Consider the following 18197-nt stretch of genomic DNA (forward strand, 5'->3'; position numbering starts at 1 on the left):
TGCGATGATTAGTACTTGAGATACCCGTGGAAAAGCTGAAAATTAACTAATTATGCAAATTAGGTGATTAATATGCACAAATATTTATCCGAAACAATCAATCTCTGCATAGTCCTCGAGTATGTAAGTACCAAGTTTCATTGAAATGTGATGATTAGTACTTGAGATATCAGTGGAAAAACCGAAAATTGACTAATCATTATGCAAATTAGGTAATTAGTATCCACGGATTATTACCAAAAACTAATCAAAACCTAGCATTAGTTCAGAAAATCTATGTACCAAGTTTCATCAAAATCCAATGAGTGGTTGTTTAGATATCAGTGGAACAGTCATGGAACCACTAAAAAATAGCTAATTGTCATGCAAATTAGGTAATTAATATGCACTGATTTTTACCAAAAACTAATCAAATCTGCGCATATGTTCAGAGCATCTATGTACCAAGTTTCATCAAAATCCAATGAGTGGTTCTTTAGATATCAGTGAAACAGTCATAGAACAGCTAAAAATTAGCTAATTATCATGCAAATTAGGTAATTAACGAGCATGGATTTTAACCAAAACCTAACCAAAACCTAGCATTAGTTCAGAGCATCTATGTACCAAGTTTCATCAAAAACTGATGTATGGTTCTTGAGATAGCAGTGGAACAGTCGCGCGCACGCGTACGCACACACGCGCACGCACGCACACGCGCACGCACACGCACACGCACACGCGCACGCACACGCACACACGCACACACACACACACACACACACACACACACTTCATACTACTACTAGTTACAGTGGGTTTTTCTTGCCAAAATTTGTATGTATTTGGGACAAAGTGTAACTAATCTACTACTGGCTTTTCATCAATATATATATATATATATTGATAAACAAACAATAATAAACATGATTATTTTGTGAAAAATGATGAAAGTTGATTTTGCTGTTTAGAAGGTTAAGCCCACTCTATAATTCAACCACTCAAAACACACAATTTCAATTTTTCATTGACAATTCATCTACCTTCAAAAATAATTATTTGTTCATGGATTGATTAAAATAACCACATTTTTGTAAACACAAACTAAAAAATAGATTAAAGTAGAAACATTATTACCATCCTCATACACATACATGATTTCCTCTTATATAAAAACAGAATTTGAATTTCCAGGAAATCCACCGATCTAACAATTTTTTGTTTGATCAATAAGTCACAAAACACAGAAAATTCCCAAACATCCATTCCACAGGAAAACCGTAAAAAAAAGATACGTGAAAAAAGTTTGTGAGCAAGATGTCCCTAGGGGTGACAATCTATCAACATTGAAACAATCCCATTAAGAAGAATGTCACAATAGTATTACCAACTACACTTGATGTATCAGATAGGGAGTGTTAAATAAAGACCAATAAACAGGCACAGAGTGATGTGACAGGAAAAAAAAAAAGAAATCAAAAATGTACTGATATTCTTCCAAACCCAACTCTATGATTAAAATTTCAGCTTTAGCTTCTCTTCACTTGGTAATAATCTTGTATTATTTTATTTTACTTTTATTTTAAGAATAATTCTTCACTTAAGATAACTGTAAGAACTTTTGGGTAAGTTTACTGAAAATATTATTGAAGATACACATATGCTACTAATAGTGAGAATACAGTATTGGCAGTACATCTTTTTAAAACCCCTGAAGGCTAGGTCCCTTATGAATGAAACAAATTACTGCGCGATTACAAAATAATCCACCACCGTTACCTAGGGAATGTTTCAGCAACTGTTCAATAGTATCAGTATGGAATGACAGCACAAACAAATGTGTAATATGATTAATTTTTTGTGAAGTCATTCAATTTGATGGACAGAAAAAATGTATTTGATTTCACATGTGGTTAAAAAATTAGAGATTTTTCTAAGGTCAAAGTAAGCAATTTTTTAATTATCTAGTAAACAGACAATATGATAATACTAGTGTTTTTTAAAATGATGCCATCAGTAAACATCGTTCAATTTGTTTTTAATTTTGCTTTCATTTCAGTCCATCAAAGATAATTCAGAATTTTTTGGGGGATGTATGAACATTCAAGGAAAACTTGAACTTGGTGTCAAAGCTACACATGATAACAAATTGATTTTTAAAATATTGTTGTCAATTCCATCACATCATTTAAACACATAACACATGATGTCAGAGCAGAGATGACAAGTCTGGTGGTGACATTTCAAAACATATTAGCCATGACTGCATTCAAGAAATGAATTTTCTTTTGGTATCGCGGGACGCAATCAATAGTACAATATGGTTTAAAAACGTCTTTGTCACCTGTGAACAGCACTTAACTTTTTTAAGTGACATTTTATAGTTATCTTATTTATATTAATAATAAACAGACAAAACACCGAATCATCAGCACTTACTTTAAGAATAGTCTCCACTTCACACTGGATTCCTTCAATTTGATGGTTATTCAGGCTGTCATCCTGAAATTAAACAAAATATACGTCAGCCAAAAAGAGATCAATTTTGACGACAGCTGCCGAGATTACGATGCGAATTAAAACAAAAATATTGTCTTTTTCAAGTCACCTTTGACAAAACGCTATAGAAAAAGCACAGTGACAAGAGATGAGAAAACACCAAGTGAAATGTTATAATCAGGAAATAAGATGACAGATGGATCATTTGAGAATTAAGCATAATCAGGAAATTTACATTGAAAAGCAATATCAAGGATTAAGAGCTAGGAAATCATGACAATAGTGAAAATATACACACCACAGTCTGTGGGACATTTTGTTCAGTCTGAAAAGTATTTTCATATCAATGTGTTGTAATAAAATAATATTTATTTCTACTGTTTAGCACCCAATATTTTTTACTTTATGATTTTATGATTCACATGGCTTTATGAATCACGAAAAAATTGTGGAACACATATTTTGATTTATATATGGGTAAATCTTGTTGACAATGATCATGTTGATTTTTTACTGAAATCATTCATAAGATTATACAAGAAATAAGTTGAAAAAAGGCCAATGACCGTCAAAGACTGACAATAATGAAACAAAGATTGATGATAAATATGCAATGGTGCAACAAACAGTAGGGAATTCAACATCACCACAACACTGCCTATATATTACGATACCTAATATCAGTGTTCATGATTTCCCCAAAGTAGCATACATCTAAAATTTACGAATCAGAGAATGCCAGTGTAAGACCTGAACATCAATCTCCTGCTTAGAAACAACTACAGGAATTGCAAAAATAATAGGATACAGCATAATAATGAATGTCTCAAAGCAAATTATCAATATCTCATCATGAAATCAACGTTTTACAGCTTAACGTAAGCCACTCATTTCGTTCCAATTCCTTCACTCAAACCATGAATAAATTAAATTGTTTATTCAAATTAGAGGCATGCGTGACTGGCGGATGTAATGCTCATGGAATGAGATGTCTTATGCTAGCTGCTGTAGTAGTATATGTTGTGTGGGTGAACAGAGAGGAATGCCACTAGTGATTATTACGTGATAAAGTGAATCTCACTTCATTTCAATACGACACGCATGATACCAAAAATCAATTACTCAATCTTCACTATTATCCACCACTAGAGGGCGTACACTAGATTACAGTTTTTCATTTGCTTTGCATAATTTTCTCCATGAGTGGCAATCAAACAATAAAAATACTTGCCTTTAAATAAACTAATAAACATAATAAATTAAAGTATCATAGTGGTTACCTTGGGTATAATATAGCCTCCAATGAGACCAACTGTATTTGCGCTATTAGAAGCGCATTTCCAAAAAAGTACATGTAAAACAAGTTACAAGTATTGTATAATGAATCATTAAAATACAACTTATTTTGACCGTAAACCAGACTTTTATTACAAGCCAGTAACTGGGCAAATTGTCTAGCTACTACAACAATTTTTCTCCAGGTACTTTTTTGCACCTAAATACTGTAGAATACTTTATTTTAGCTGGAATTAATTTCACTGAAAACACTTTTTAAGTGTTTTGTATGGAATTTATTCTCACTGATTTTTGACAAGTTGAATGTAAAACAAAGGAAAAAATGTATATTTGCTGGAATTTATTTTCATTGAATAATCCTTTCAGCGAAAATAGCGAAAATTGATTCCAAGCAAAAATAGAGTATTCTACAGTAATCTTGTAAATGGAAAGTATCGTGAAATCTGCATTAGAAGACACATCCCTTTGGAACAGAACTCATACCCATTTGTTTTGAACAATTGAGAACCAAAAATTCACTATTTCTCATATGTGTGACTGCTCTAATAGAAGCCGCATTCCCTCTATTGCATTGTACCATTTTAATAGAAGCCACAACTTCTAATACAGATTTTACAGTAGTTGTAAATCTCCACTTACAATCTGCCATTAAAACATAATTTTTCCAACAGTTTATTAATCACATACAGACTGCATCCACTGAGAGGCAGAAATCAACAAATGGGGATTAAAATGTTTACTATTCAAAGTTTCCGGGGTTTTTTACTCTACACACAAAAAAGACAGATGTGTATCATATAATATCTATCACAATGTTTCAGCAATCCGTGTCGAACACAATTTGACAAACAAAATGTCTATCCAGGTTAATTGCAGGGGTCAATGGTGAATAGACCTTCAATGTGAATGTCCACAAAGATCTCGTTAAGAGCAAGGCAGCCATAAGACGCGATTCCCACCCCTTATATAGTGTTCCATTCTCTATCATTATCGTGTCAATTGTTGCAATGATTTATTTTGATATTTAATGATTTTATGTTTTTTATGTTTGTGAAATGGCCAAACAACCTATTAACTTGCAAAGAATAACATTAGAATGGTTTTAGTCACTGTGGCTAAAACTATTTCACCTTTAGTGAAAGTTCAGCCAATTTAAAATATTGTTTTTCTCTCCGATTCACAATTCATCTTTTATTTTATTTTACAGAGTGTACAACAAGCAATAATTACACTAGCCCAAACATTCCATGGTACTCAAAGATTCCGACCTGAGAAGCATATGAGTTACCAATAGCTAGCTTAACATAATAGATATTGCTACAGCTAGAAATGTGGACTGAGACACATAACACAACGGTGATACCTGTGAGAGATGACTTCCTTTATTTCGTTACTGATTCAATCACTATGAAAAAACTAGAAAGCCCCTGACACTACAAGACACTTACAACCATTACCAAATCACTGTATTCACAGTGATAGTACGCTGACTTAGCGGTGCCGTCAACACACCCACTCGCAACCTTTACCAAATCACTGTATTCACAGTGATAGTACGCTGACTTAGCGGTGCCGTCAACACACCCACTTACAACCATTACCAAATCACTGTATTCACAGTGATAGTACGCTGACTTAGCGGTGCCGTCAACACACCTACTCGCAACCTTTACCAAATCACTGTATTCACAGTGATAGTACGCTGACTTAGCGGTGCCGTCAACACACCCACTCGCAACCTTTACGAAATCACTGTATTCACAGTGATAGTACGCTGACTTAGCGGTGCCGTCAACACACCCACTCGCAACCTTTACCAAATCACTGTATTCACAGTGATAGTACGCTGACTTAGCGGTGCCGTCAACACACCCCCTCGCAACCTTTACCAAATCACTGTATTCACAGTGATAGTACGCTGACTTAGCGGTGCCGTCAACACACCCACTCGCAACCTTTACCAAATCACTGTATTCACAGTGATAGTACGCTGACTTAGCGGTGCCTTCAACACACCCACTCGCAACCTTTACCAAATCACTGTATTCACAGTGATAGTACGCTGACTTAGCGGTGCCGTCAACACACCCACTCGCAACCTTTACCAAATCACTGTATTCACAGTGATAGTACGCTGACTTAGCGGTGCCGTCAACACACCCACTCGCAACCTTTACCAAATCACTGTATTCACAGTGATAGTACGCTGACTTAGCGGTGCCGTCAACACACCCACTCGCAACCTTTACCAAATCACTGTATTCACAGTGATAGTACGCTGACTTAGCGGTGCCGTCAACACACCCACTCGCAACCTTTACCAAATCACTGTATTCACAGTGATATTACGCTGACTTAGCGGTGCCGTCAACACACCCACTCGCAACCTTTACCAAATCACTGTATTCACAGTGATAGTACGCTGATTTAGCGGTGCCGTCAACACACCCACTCGCAAACTTTACCAAATCACTGTATTCAGTGATAGTACAGTGACTTAGCGATGTTGTCAACACACCCACTCGGAACCATTACGAAATCAGGGTGCACACAGTGATAGTACACTGACTTAGCGATGCCGTCAACACGAGACCCACTATCGACGATTTTAGTCAACGAATCACAGACCTCCTTCTATAGCGCACATGATGACGTCACCGGGCGGAGTCGGGTGGCAAACACTAAAATAAAATGGCGGATTATACCGACGTTAGCGACCGAGAATAACACGGCTTTACGGTAAGTTTATCATTGTCAAATGCAACGAAAGTCATTTTTATGTTAATATTGTGGCTCGAATGGTTCGACTTTAGATCGTTATTTTGCATAGTTATTCTGGGAGTGACGATTTTGTTTCCACCGTTTCAACCGAATACCAGTGTCTTTTTCCAGTCGCCTGCCCTGGAGACGGGTGATGTTTTGTTGACGATCAGGCCAACATCGTCTACGGTATTGAAGACGTAGCTGTAAATATTCATCAAATTGTATCAACATTTTGTACATTATAAATAACTCTTTATTAAAGTAATTGAGCTGATTTGGACTGGAATAAAATATTTTTAATTTGGAACACATTGAAATTGATCAGGAAATATTTGTTTGCTCCAATTTTCTGCGTCGATGCCGTGGGCCGGTGACCGCTATACAATTTAAAATCAGTTTGCATTGTTTACTATAGCTGTTTACAGTATTCTAATCATTACAATTTACTTATTTTTTTGCTTTCATTCTAGATAATTATGCTCAGTGATGTAAAATTGAAGCGATGACTGAATGAACGAACCTTGGCTGGCGAAGATGTATCTGGAAGTGTACACATTTGTTGGAAGTGAAAAAAATATTCAATGTAATGACAAAAATTGTAAAATGCTGAGGAATTTCTTTTGCAAATAAAAATATACTAGCAATTTTCTATTAATGGTTTATTCAAGTGGGCAAAATATAATGTACAGAAAGATTGCCCGTAGAGTATCGCTACACTGAAAAGTAAGCAACCGACAGCCTGTATAAAAGGGGGCTGTGATTGGCTGTTACTTACGCGAGATTTGAACGGGACTTACATAGGCGTCGAATCAGATGTAGATAGGGCAGAACTAAAAAAAAATCACAAAATCAAAATCAAAGTAAAATAATAAAATAAAAGGGCATTAATAACAAAAGTAATAAAAAATAAAATTAAAATAAGTTTATAGCCAAAATAATTAAAGCCCGTACACTACATCAGATTTTAATCAGATTGGGTGCACACAGTGATAGTACATTGACTTAGCGATGCCGAACACACCCACTTGGAACCATTACCAAATCAGGGTGCACACAGTGATAGTACACTGACTTAGCGATGCCGTCAACACACCCACTCAGAACCATTACCAAACAAGCCACGCATGGCACAGTCCCAGTTAGTTATCAAATTTAAGATATATAGTTTTGTTTATAGTAATATAGCTGGAATATAACCATGTCAGGAATATGATTTTTTAACATTAAAATGATTGACATTTGTATCTGATCGTCAAACAAGTACTTGTCCATATTGAGAGATATTGCTCTGGAACAGCATTCAAAATCAGCCATTTTGAATACATGTACCGGTATATATATATATATACATGTACGGTATATATAACATGATGTATAGCATATACATGTATATAAAATTTGAATATAATCAGTCAAAGCATTAAAGAGATATGGCTCTAGAAGCCCAATCATTAAAACAAAATGGCCGCTAGACAGCCATTTTTAACCTGATCTGGAAAAAAAAATGACGTGCATTAGGAACCCGTAATGTCCAATGTATGTACGAAGTTTGAAAGAAATCCATCCATAAATGCCAGAAATGCTTGATATTTGATGATTTTTTAGCACAAAAATGGCCACCATTCGGCCAAACTAATATATCTGTCTATCTATGACATGATGTATAATGAATATTTAAAATTTGAACATAATCAGTCAAAGCAAGTCAGAAATATGACACAAGAACCACATTCATTAAAACAAAATGGCCCCCAGTCGGCCATTTTGAATCTTATCTGAAAAACAAAATTAGTTGCATCAAGGTCTCATAATGTCTAATGTATAAATGTATATAAGTTTGAACAAAATCCATCTGTAAACAGCCGAGAAATGCTTGCTTTTTATGATTTTTTAGCACAAAAATGGCCGCCATTCTGCCATCTTGAATCAGATCATAAAACAAAATGATGTGCATCAAGGTCATATAATGTTCAACGTATGTACAAGGTTTGAACAAAATTCATTTGTAAACAGCCGAAAAATGCATGATTTTGATGATTTTTAGCACAAAAAAGGCATTTCTAAAATACAAGTCTGGACGCAACACACGGATGTACGCATGCACGGACGCATGCACGGACACACGGAGGTCAAAACACAAGTCCTCATTTTCGGACTGCATCCAAACAGGGACTAATCAGGGTGCACACAGTGATAGTACAGTGACTCAGCATTTTTGGAATGGTGGGAATTATTGACTTAGCATTTTAAGTTTTAAATCAATATCATTGGTTATCTTGAATTTGATCTTGAAAGAATTGCATATGCAACCCAAGCTGTAGGATATGTATTGAGTTCCCAGGCATGTGGAGACACAGGTACAGATCAAGGACACATGGATACACAGAGACAAAATTAGTCCAAAAAGTCCAAAATTGATGAGCATGAACCTAAACCTTTCAAAAAAACTGTGACAAACAAACAAACAAACAAACGAACAGGCAAGCAAGCAAGCAAGCAAATAAATAAATAAATATAAGGATAAAAATACATAAGTAGTACTAGTAAATGCAAGTACAACATCCATAGGTTTCGTTTAATAGTATTATCACGTAAGCAACTCACTATGACGTCAAACAAAAACACTCAATTCAATGCAACTACTACTATTATTGTTACACTGATGTCACACAGATACAAGCTGTCATAACTTAACGATTGAAGACTGACAGTTTTAAAAAGCTGAGGGTCATGCATGCTACATACGTCATCAAGATATTTACTCACACTCCTTGTATGGGCATAGTGTATGTACTAACGTCTTCATATGCGTAATGTGTGCGGCAGAGCAAACAGTGATTGTTATCAGCAAACATTTTTAGTTTTTGAATGGAAAATTCAATTTTTATTTTTAAATTAGGTCATAAGCGAAACGGAAGCAGGAAGCTGTTAAAAAGGCACGTCACTTTAGATAATTGAGTTTCAATGATGACATTACGCAAAACAATACAACTAGCTGTTGGTTAAATTGACTGAATCTTGTTAACACGGATAACACTGACTAAAATCAGCTAAAATTAACATGGGAACTGTAAACTAATCAGAGACCACGCAGCACTGGCAGTCTCAGTAGCATCAACAGATGACATGATACTAGTATAAGGATTTATAAAGAAGATTATACAGCTGGGAGCCCATCTTGAAAGATACAAATTGCACTGGAAGCATTCATCACAGAAGCTCTCGTACAAATGTACAACACTTTGAATAAAATCAAAACTCCAGTGTACATGTTACTTAAGAATATACATTACATTGAATAATTTATCAATGAGCAAAAAAAAAAAAAATATATAAAAGTTTTAACAGTAGAGATACAAACAAAGTAATACCATGCTGAAAAAAAAATCTTTTAAATATAACATTTTGTATAAATATTATAATAAAATCCATATTTGCTCTCTTAATACCGTGTACACTTTGAAAATGACTAAGGTGTATCTATGATTAAAATCAATCATATTTGAATGACCCATCATCATACAATAACTGTAATTTTAGGTTGGAGCGAACACAAATGCAAGATGTATTAATCAGAACTTATTATGTACACGCTACTATATATACCAATGTAAGCAAAAAAATAAATTGTCTCTCTTCTCTGATTTTTGTGGGTATCTTAAATTTTGTTTGGAAATAGACAAATATTTGGTCAGAGATAGTAAAGTAATTTTTAATAAAAAATGGCGTAAATTGGCAGAGCAAATCGTTCTAAGCCATTGATTTTGTAATATTTAAATGTAATACAGTGACCCCTCGCTAAGTCGCGATTCGGCTAAGTCGCGGATACTTGGATGGCTCCCAAAATTTCTATTGTGTTTTGACAGCAGTTTTGAAGTACAAAGACTAATGTTTCGTGGCATAGTGTTTTTAACTAACCGTTAAAGAGACAACTTAACACCCACTGTCCGTCAATTGCTGAGATGCAATGGGTGATGGCGGCCTTACTCAAGGTGTCAACGGGGGTGTCGAGTAGTGACCGTACGTACTTCTCGACCGGTTCCATTTTGGTATACCTCTAAAAAACTTGCTACAATGGGTTGAATTCATTATCTGATCTCTATTTCTTAATTGAGCAGCATGTCAAAGCGAAAGCTATCCAGCCTGTTCGTACGCCATAAACTCACATCGATTGACTGTGTCAAGAAGAGGTGAAACCAAGTTAAGGGTTGCGCGTGATCTAGCAGTGGTTGAGCCCACTATTCATGGATGGGTAAAAAATGAAAAGTAAATTTGTTTTCAAAGTTGACAATAAGGCGGGACTGAACAGAAAAACGTGCGAAATTGTCCGACAATGATGACATCGATAAAGCTGTTTACATTTCTTCAAGAACGGTCTGCCAGAACTCCACTCTCTGGTCCCATCACCCAATGCAAAGGCACACAACTCAGATATGACGACTTTGAATTTGAGGCCAGTTCAGGGTGGTTCTTGCGATGGCAAAGAAGACACGCTATACACGCAGTCTCAATCTAAGGCGAAGCTCGATTTGCGAACATGGACGCTGTCAGAACTTTTCCCGAAAAACTGAGAGAAATTATCTATGAAGGTGGTTATTTTGACCAACAAGTTTATAATTGCGACGAAACTGGTTTATTTTGGAAGCTGTTACCGTCGAAGTCACAAGCAACAGCAAACGACCCACATAATATCAGACACAAACAAAATAAACAACGCAATGTTTACAGCAAACACAGTCATGATTTTATTCGAATACTGTCTGACACATGTGATGATACATCAATTAACTAAACCGAGGGTTTATATGTGCTTTTTATATGTTTTTCAATGCTCGACTTCCCTTCTTCACAATGTCCCTCGGCAAGTCGCAGCCCTCGATAAGTCACGGTTTTTGATTGGATCCCGACACCCGCGACTTAGCGAGGGATCACTGTAGTTCTAAAAACAGTGGAGAGTTTGTTTAATAAGAGTACATTATTGGATTATCATCCTTGGTACTCATCCACTTTTCTTTTTCTTTCTTGTACATGCAGTCTTTTTTTCTTGTGTTGTATATGTATTTTGTAATGGAAAATAAAACAGGTAATAATGATAGAGACGATTTATAAAAATATAAACTTTTCCAGCATGGCAAAATAGCCTACTATATAAAATGCGCTGTTATCAATAATTACATACATACAACAACATAAGATTATTGTACCTTCAATACAGCCATAACAAATATTATTATACATCTGTCACCGTAACGCCATAAGTTACAACATGCCGTAATTTAGCAGTATTGCACTGGGTATTTTCATGCTACCATATTAGGAAATGTGATTTCTAAATATGAAATGATCAGGCACGTAAGCGTCCTCTAATAATAAAAAAAACAAAACATGGCTGCCCCCAGAGTTTGACCAGATCCCACACAAAGAAGTTTGCTAAATCCGTTCTAAACATTTTGGATTTCCATGATTTATTCCTGGGAGGAAAAGATGTATAATAATAAGGTTATTACGATACCTCAAGATATGCCCTAAGACAGTACGCATTTGAATCGAGCTCGATCTGCTGCACTGTCTTCGTGCATACTTTCCAGTATCCTCGTAATAACCTCATATTATTCAGATTATCACTATTGGGAATAGTATTAAATACGTGGTACAATATACTTGATATCAGCTTGGTATTATGTTGAGACTTTGACAAAAAAAAAAGTCACTTTCATGCCAGCTGCCATACTAATCTGGCAGAAAATGTGCTTACTGAATTGTAAAAAAAATGTCTACATTTACTCGAAGATTAGATAATAGAAATAATTACCATTAACCCAGGATAAATGTTATATACGATACACAACCATTTTGAATGAGCACTATCCATGATTCCTAAATCTTTTTATAAAAGGTACAAATTTTCCAACAACAAAAAATAAGTTACTGCAATTTCTTAGTTCAGAATATAGATTATTGTAAATACTGTTATTCTCACAATGAGATTGTAGGCACTTTAGCTAATTTAAGATTCATGTAGTGACTACAATTCACTAAAATGAAATGTAAGGCAATACCCCTGAAAATGCCAGGATGTGTGACCTCTAGGGAAGAGGGGCATGATGGGAAATTCTGCATATAGCTAGTACTTTACTGTCATCAATTATGGCGCAATTGTAATACACTACACATGTAGATGTTATTACAAGACATGGAAGATGTTAGCATATGTACAACAAACCTAGGTCATTGATAATCATATTTGCATACCTAAAGGAAATGCAATAAAGAGTGATAAATTTATTTGCATATTACAGTTTAAATTTGCATACTATATTACCTTATATGGGATTTGCATATATTACCTTATAAGGATTGATAAGAAACACATTTGCATTTATTATCTTATAAACAAAAATTTGAATATTTGTTACACTTACACAGGATAAGAAACATTGCAGTATTAAATTTTATAAATTTATGTAGGCGTAAAATCAAATTTCAGAAACTCTGTCTATGCTTCACATAACTAATGGAAAATGTGTCTCAGGATAATTACTACAATTGAGTCTAACTGCAATGAGGTTACACAGACTACACAAACTGACAGATTTACAATCAGTAATGGGTAATATCCAAACGTAATAAGGTCAACTCAGATCACATAATGGAGGTTATGAATACAGGCATCCGGTGCCAGATCTGATTGCTAATTGCACACAATATAAAAAATGCAGACCATGGCAGGTTAGTGTATGACGTCAATGCATTACAGTGAAATGAACAAGACACCAATTAAGTGCTCCTCTATGTAATTAATCGCACACTGTTACTACCAGCCATGTTTGCTGAAGTAATTTAAACTCTATATTAAGGAGAGTCTGCTGGCTTAACCTAGATCATTGTTACATCACAGAATTGTATAAAAACAAACTGGAATGAACTTGTTTGCTAATATGGGTCTATATTATTTTTCCCAACCAACTGTCAGAGTTTTAATCAGGATTTGTGAGAACTAATTCAAGTGTTTTTCATTAACTCTATGTTGGGCTAAATAATTTGGCATTTTAATTGCCAATATTTGTCACACTATCACAAAGTAAATCTGCAGGATATTTTTGCTACATTTCTTCTAAAAGCCAGAATTTGGGTCTAAAATAAAAAATAATAATAGTCCTGCTTATATTCTGCATTTTTTTTCATAAGATTGAAACAAAACTAGCCAAATTTTTTGAGTAAAATACTGAAAATTGATTGAAAGTTTGTCTGTTGGCTCCATTAATATTGAAGAATATAAGAAAAAGTTACAAAACAGTTTTTGGGTGAGAAAGTCTATATCACATAATGTTGAAAATCTGAATTTTGTAACCATCAAACCATCCTTGTCGTACAGTATAAAATACAAAACAATTATCTATTCCATTCCAAACCTGTTGACACGAAGGCTGTAAATAAGACATCGCTCAATCTTTATTTCTTTTTAGCGACTTCCCAGTGTGCCTATTCGTCTTCATTTCATGGGTATTACTCCTTTGGGTATAAAATAGTTTCAACTGTAATTTCAATCTGTTATTACCTAGTTATGCATTAGTGCTTTTGCAAACACTGATTAATATTTGAATACACCTCACAGCTAGTAATCGCAACAGTTCAGGAATTCAACAACATTTATCCAATGTCCGATTTCTCAAACACATGTACGCAATAAATCATTGTAAAGTAAAAATTAATTACAAATCTACTGATATTCAGGAAATACTCATTTGGTTGAAATTTAGAAGATTTTGTAGATTTGTTGGGACATTCATTATGTTTTGAATTCACTGGTTGAATTTTGCTTAACCTTTTCACTACCAATCTTTCTTGTTCAAATTATTCTGCACTTTTTTTTCTATATTCTTAAATATTTCTGAAAATAAACCCTATTTTTGGAGCCAACAGACAAAATTTGAGTCAATTTTCAGTTTTTTCTCAAAAAAATTGGCTTTTTTTTATCCCAACATTTTTTTTGAGTTTGTGATGAAAATACGGAACTGGTGGTGAAAAGGTTAATTTTGTATATTTACTGGGTTTCATGCTTTTATCTATGAGGGTAAATAAACCTCAGCTATGAGAAGCGCATATACACCAACAAATCTATTGACCACCTATATGATTTATGTAAGCACATTGCACTATGAATTAAGCAAATACGATAAATATTTGTTGGAAACTGCAATTGATGACATACACACAATTTGACAGTGATGTGCCCAAGGTAATAAATAAATTATAGATACAGTGAATTTTTAATTCAAAATATTGAATTGCAACTTTTTTTATAATTCATCAATTAAGAGCACAATATATAGTAAGATGACCAATGTTTAATACTTAGGACTACATAATTGTGGGACTCTTCCTAACATGATGATTTTTAGAGCAATTTAGAATATTTTAATGACATCAACTACGTGCTGTCAACAAGGATGCTTGGTACATGCTTTTTAGCCTAGCTTTCAAGTGACACCCACTCACTCAACAAACACATTGAGATTTGAACTACGATATCTCTCACCAAATGTCAAAACCTTTGTCACTGCATTAACTACACTACACTTGATCACTTCCAATCACTACACTGAATATACAAAATAACTGCATAACAGTATAATGTGACAACAAACATTTAGGTCACGATCTTGCTCTAAGAATTTTTCTTCAAAACCAGCAATTGCGAGTGAATTGTTTTTTTTTTGTTAAGTTTTAGAAATGAAAATTTTTGTTATATGCTAAACAAGATCAACGATGACACTGATTAAATCAGCTCTGGAAAAGCGTTATCAACTACACAAATTCATATCCTGCACTTCTATATGCTATAATCACCAGATTTTAGATACATGTACTAGTGGTAAGTGTCATTCCCAAACAAACAAAAATTTTAAAACTATTTCACAAGCTGAGCTGGTTATTTTTGAACCTGGTTCTACTGCAGGATAATTTCCACAAAATTATTAGATATGATAGGCTGACCCTCAAAACTGACAAATGGCCCTCCTGTGGCATAATGAACTATTCCGTGATGTAAATGAATAATAAATGAGATACTAATTATAAGACTGGTAGCCGAGGTTAATGTCGAAATCACCAGGGGATGTAGTAAGGAGAAATGAGTGGCGCCATACTATCATCATAACACACTTACTTCAATATATCAATTTATATTCGGCTTTAATTTGGCGTAAGGTTTAACCATTGAGATGTCATCAGCTGCAAAGGCCACCCTCTGTAGTGTATCACTATGACGGCAGCAATCATGGGTCATTTTTTCCTGATTTCAACTCTAATTGCTATTTGTTTGCTGCCTCAAGCTACAAGTCAGGTTCTCATTTCTTTGTAATTGAGTTGTTCTTATTTATAAGGCAAAAATCAACACCACACTTGAGAGTTCGCATTCAATGCTGCTTCAATTATTTTTATTTGGGTTGACCGACTGATAAAAATTTGATTTAACCAGTATTGGCGAATACTAGAGTTGTAGCAAAGTCTATGAATACATACATTTGGGATATACAATGTACGACTCTGGAACAGCATTTATTACAAAAATGGCCACCAGTTGGCCATTTTGAATTTTATCAGAAAAACCGAATGACATGCATCAATGTATAAATTTGTGTATGCATGACCATAATCCAGTTCTGGTACGAATTATTTTGATAAATTTTTAACACTAAAATGAAGTGCCACGAAATGATGTGCATGTGAATCTCAAGAAGCAAGATGTATGTGTGAAATTTGAACACAAGATATGGATCCATTCATTAAAAGAAAATGGCTGCTAGTAAGCCATATTGAAACTGATTTGCAACTTGAAAAGAAAGTGAAATGCATCGACACCCATTGAATCCAATGTATGTACCAAGTTTGAAAGAAATTGCTTCCAATACTGAATTGGGTCATTGAATGTATCACAAAATGTTCACGTATGATTGTATGTGTGAAAATTTGTCAGAGATACACATATGGAAAAACACATGGACACACAATAGCACTGCAATGACCTTGTCCAAACATGGGCTGATAACAAAAATGAGCCATTAAATCTAAATTTTGAATCAACTTCCCACAATTCATTGCAACTACTATGCCTAACTCAGGACTAACTCTGCAATAAACCAGACCTTAACCAGGATTCCACTAATGTTACAGTCATTAGGTAATGAATCTGCACCAGTAATTTTGGCTTTGCCGTTAAGTCTGTGGCACACTAACCCAGGTTACAGTGGCTTTGGTCTCCCAATTGCGCATATGACACTTACCCAGGGCAAAGTGAGATTGAGTCTATGACACACTTACCCAGGGTAAAAGCGAGTTCGGCCTGCCATTGAGTCAGTGGCATATTCGCCCAAGGTACAGTGGCAATGACCTCCCCAAATTGAGTCTACTGCACAATTACCGGTACCCCAGGGTACAGCGGCATTTGTTTCCCCTTTGAGTTTTTGGAACACTTACCAAGGGTACAGTGGCAATGACCTGCCCATTGAGTATGTGGCACACTCTCCCAGGGTACAGTGGCAATGGTCTCCCCATTGAGTATGTGGCACACTTACCCAGGGTACAGTGACATTGTCCTCTCCATTGAGTATGTGGCACACTTACCCAGGGTACAGTGGCAATGGTCTCCCCATTGAGTCTGTGGCACACTTACACCTGGGTACAGTGGCAATGGTCTCCCCATTGAGTCTGTGGCACACTTACCCAGGGTACAGTGGCAATGGTCTCCCAATTGAGTCTGTGGCACACTTACCCAGGGTACAGTGGCAATGGTCTCCCCATTGAGTCTGTGGCACACTTACCCAGGGTACAGTGGCAATGGTCTCCCCATTGAGTCTGTGGCACACTTACCCCTGGGTACAGTGGCAATGGTCTCCCCATTGAGTCTGTGGTGCACTCACCCAGGGTACAGTGGCATTGGTCTTTCGATTGAGTCTGTGGCACACTTACCCAGGGTACAGTGGCACTGTCCTCTCCATTGAGTCTATTGCACACTTACCCAGGGTACAGTGGCATTGACCTGCCCATTGGGTCTGTCGCACACTCACCTAGGGTACAGTGGCTTTATTTTCCCCATTGAGTCTGTGGCACACTTACCCTTGGTACAGTGGCAATGACCTCCCCATTGAGTCTGTGGCACACTTACCCAGGGTACATCCTAGTAGGGTCAGAGTAAGAGTCAGTAAAACCATCAGGAAGGTAAGTTACCCAGTCACGAGTCTGATGCAACATCAAATGGATTACCCATTATTGGTCTGTCACTTTGACATATTACTTGAAACCTTATTAAAACCAATTGTCATTTGCTATATTTTGAATAGCCTATGCTTTAATACATGCAATAATATGTTTTGTCATAATACCTGCTATGTTACGTTTACTAACACATGAATAAAATACGGTACTGGAAGAGTAAGTAGTAAAAAAAATAAACTATACACACCTCTAGTGAAAGTAGCAACTAATATGCATACAAGACATACGCTTTGACACCAGCATTCAATAAGCAGAGATGGCACACACCACAACATTAGCATAGCCAATAATAATCTGACCTCTTAAGAGATTGAACAGTCTGAGAGCTATTTGAAAATCATGAGTGAGTATAGTAAGTAAAGTTGTTGCCAATCTCATCGGCG

The 18197-nt window shown here is 35.6% G+C and overlaps 1 protein-coding gene and 1 long non-coding RNA gene across 2 annotated transcripts in view; one reads left to right on the forward strand and one right to left on the reverse strand.

Annotated features, from left to right (window-relative positions):
* The window catches only part of LOC100366978 (uncharacterized), a 184192-nt gene that overhangs the window by 110496 nt on the left and 55499 nt on the right, over positions 1-18197 (reverse strand). Inside the window, exon 4 of the mRNA XM_085497673.1 lies at positions 2419-2481. Coding sequence (XP_085353799.1) covers positions 2419-2481 — 63 coding nt within the window. The remainder of the gene's footprint in view (positions 1-2418; positions 2482-18197) is intronic.
* LOC146746210 (uncharacterized) lies at positions 6367-7181 on the forward strand. The gene is made up of 2 exons (XR_014929076.1): positions 6367-6513; positions 7008-7181. It is a non-coding gene; the product is annotated as an uncharacterized LOC146746210 (long non-coding RNA).

The sequence above is a fragment of the Saccoglossus kowalevskii genome, chromosome 4, assembly GCF_978046115.1.
Source record: "Saccoglossus kowalevskii chromosome 4, keSacKowa6.1, whole genome shotgun sequence".
Taxonomy (NCBI): Eukaryota; Metazoa; Hemichordata; class Enteropneusta; family Harrimaniidae; genus Saccoglossus; species Saccoglossus kowalevskii.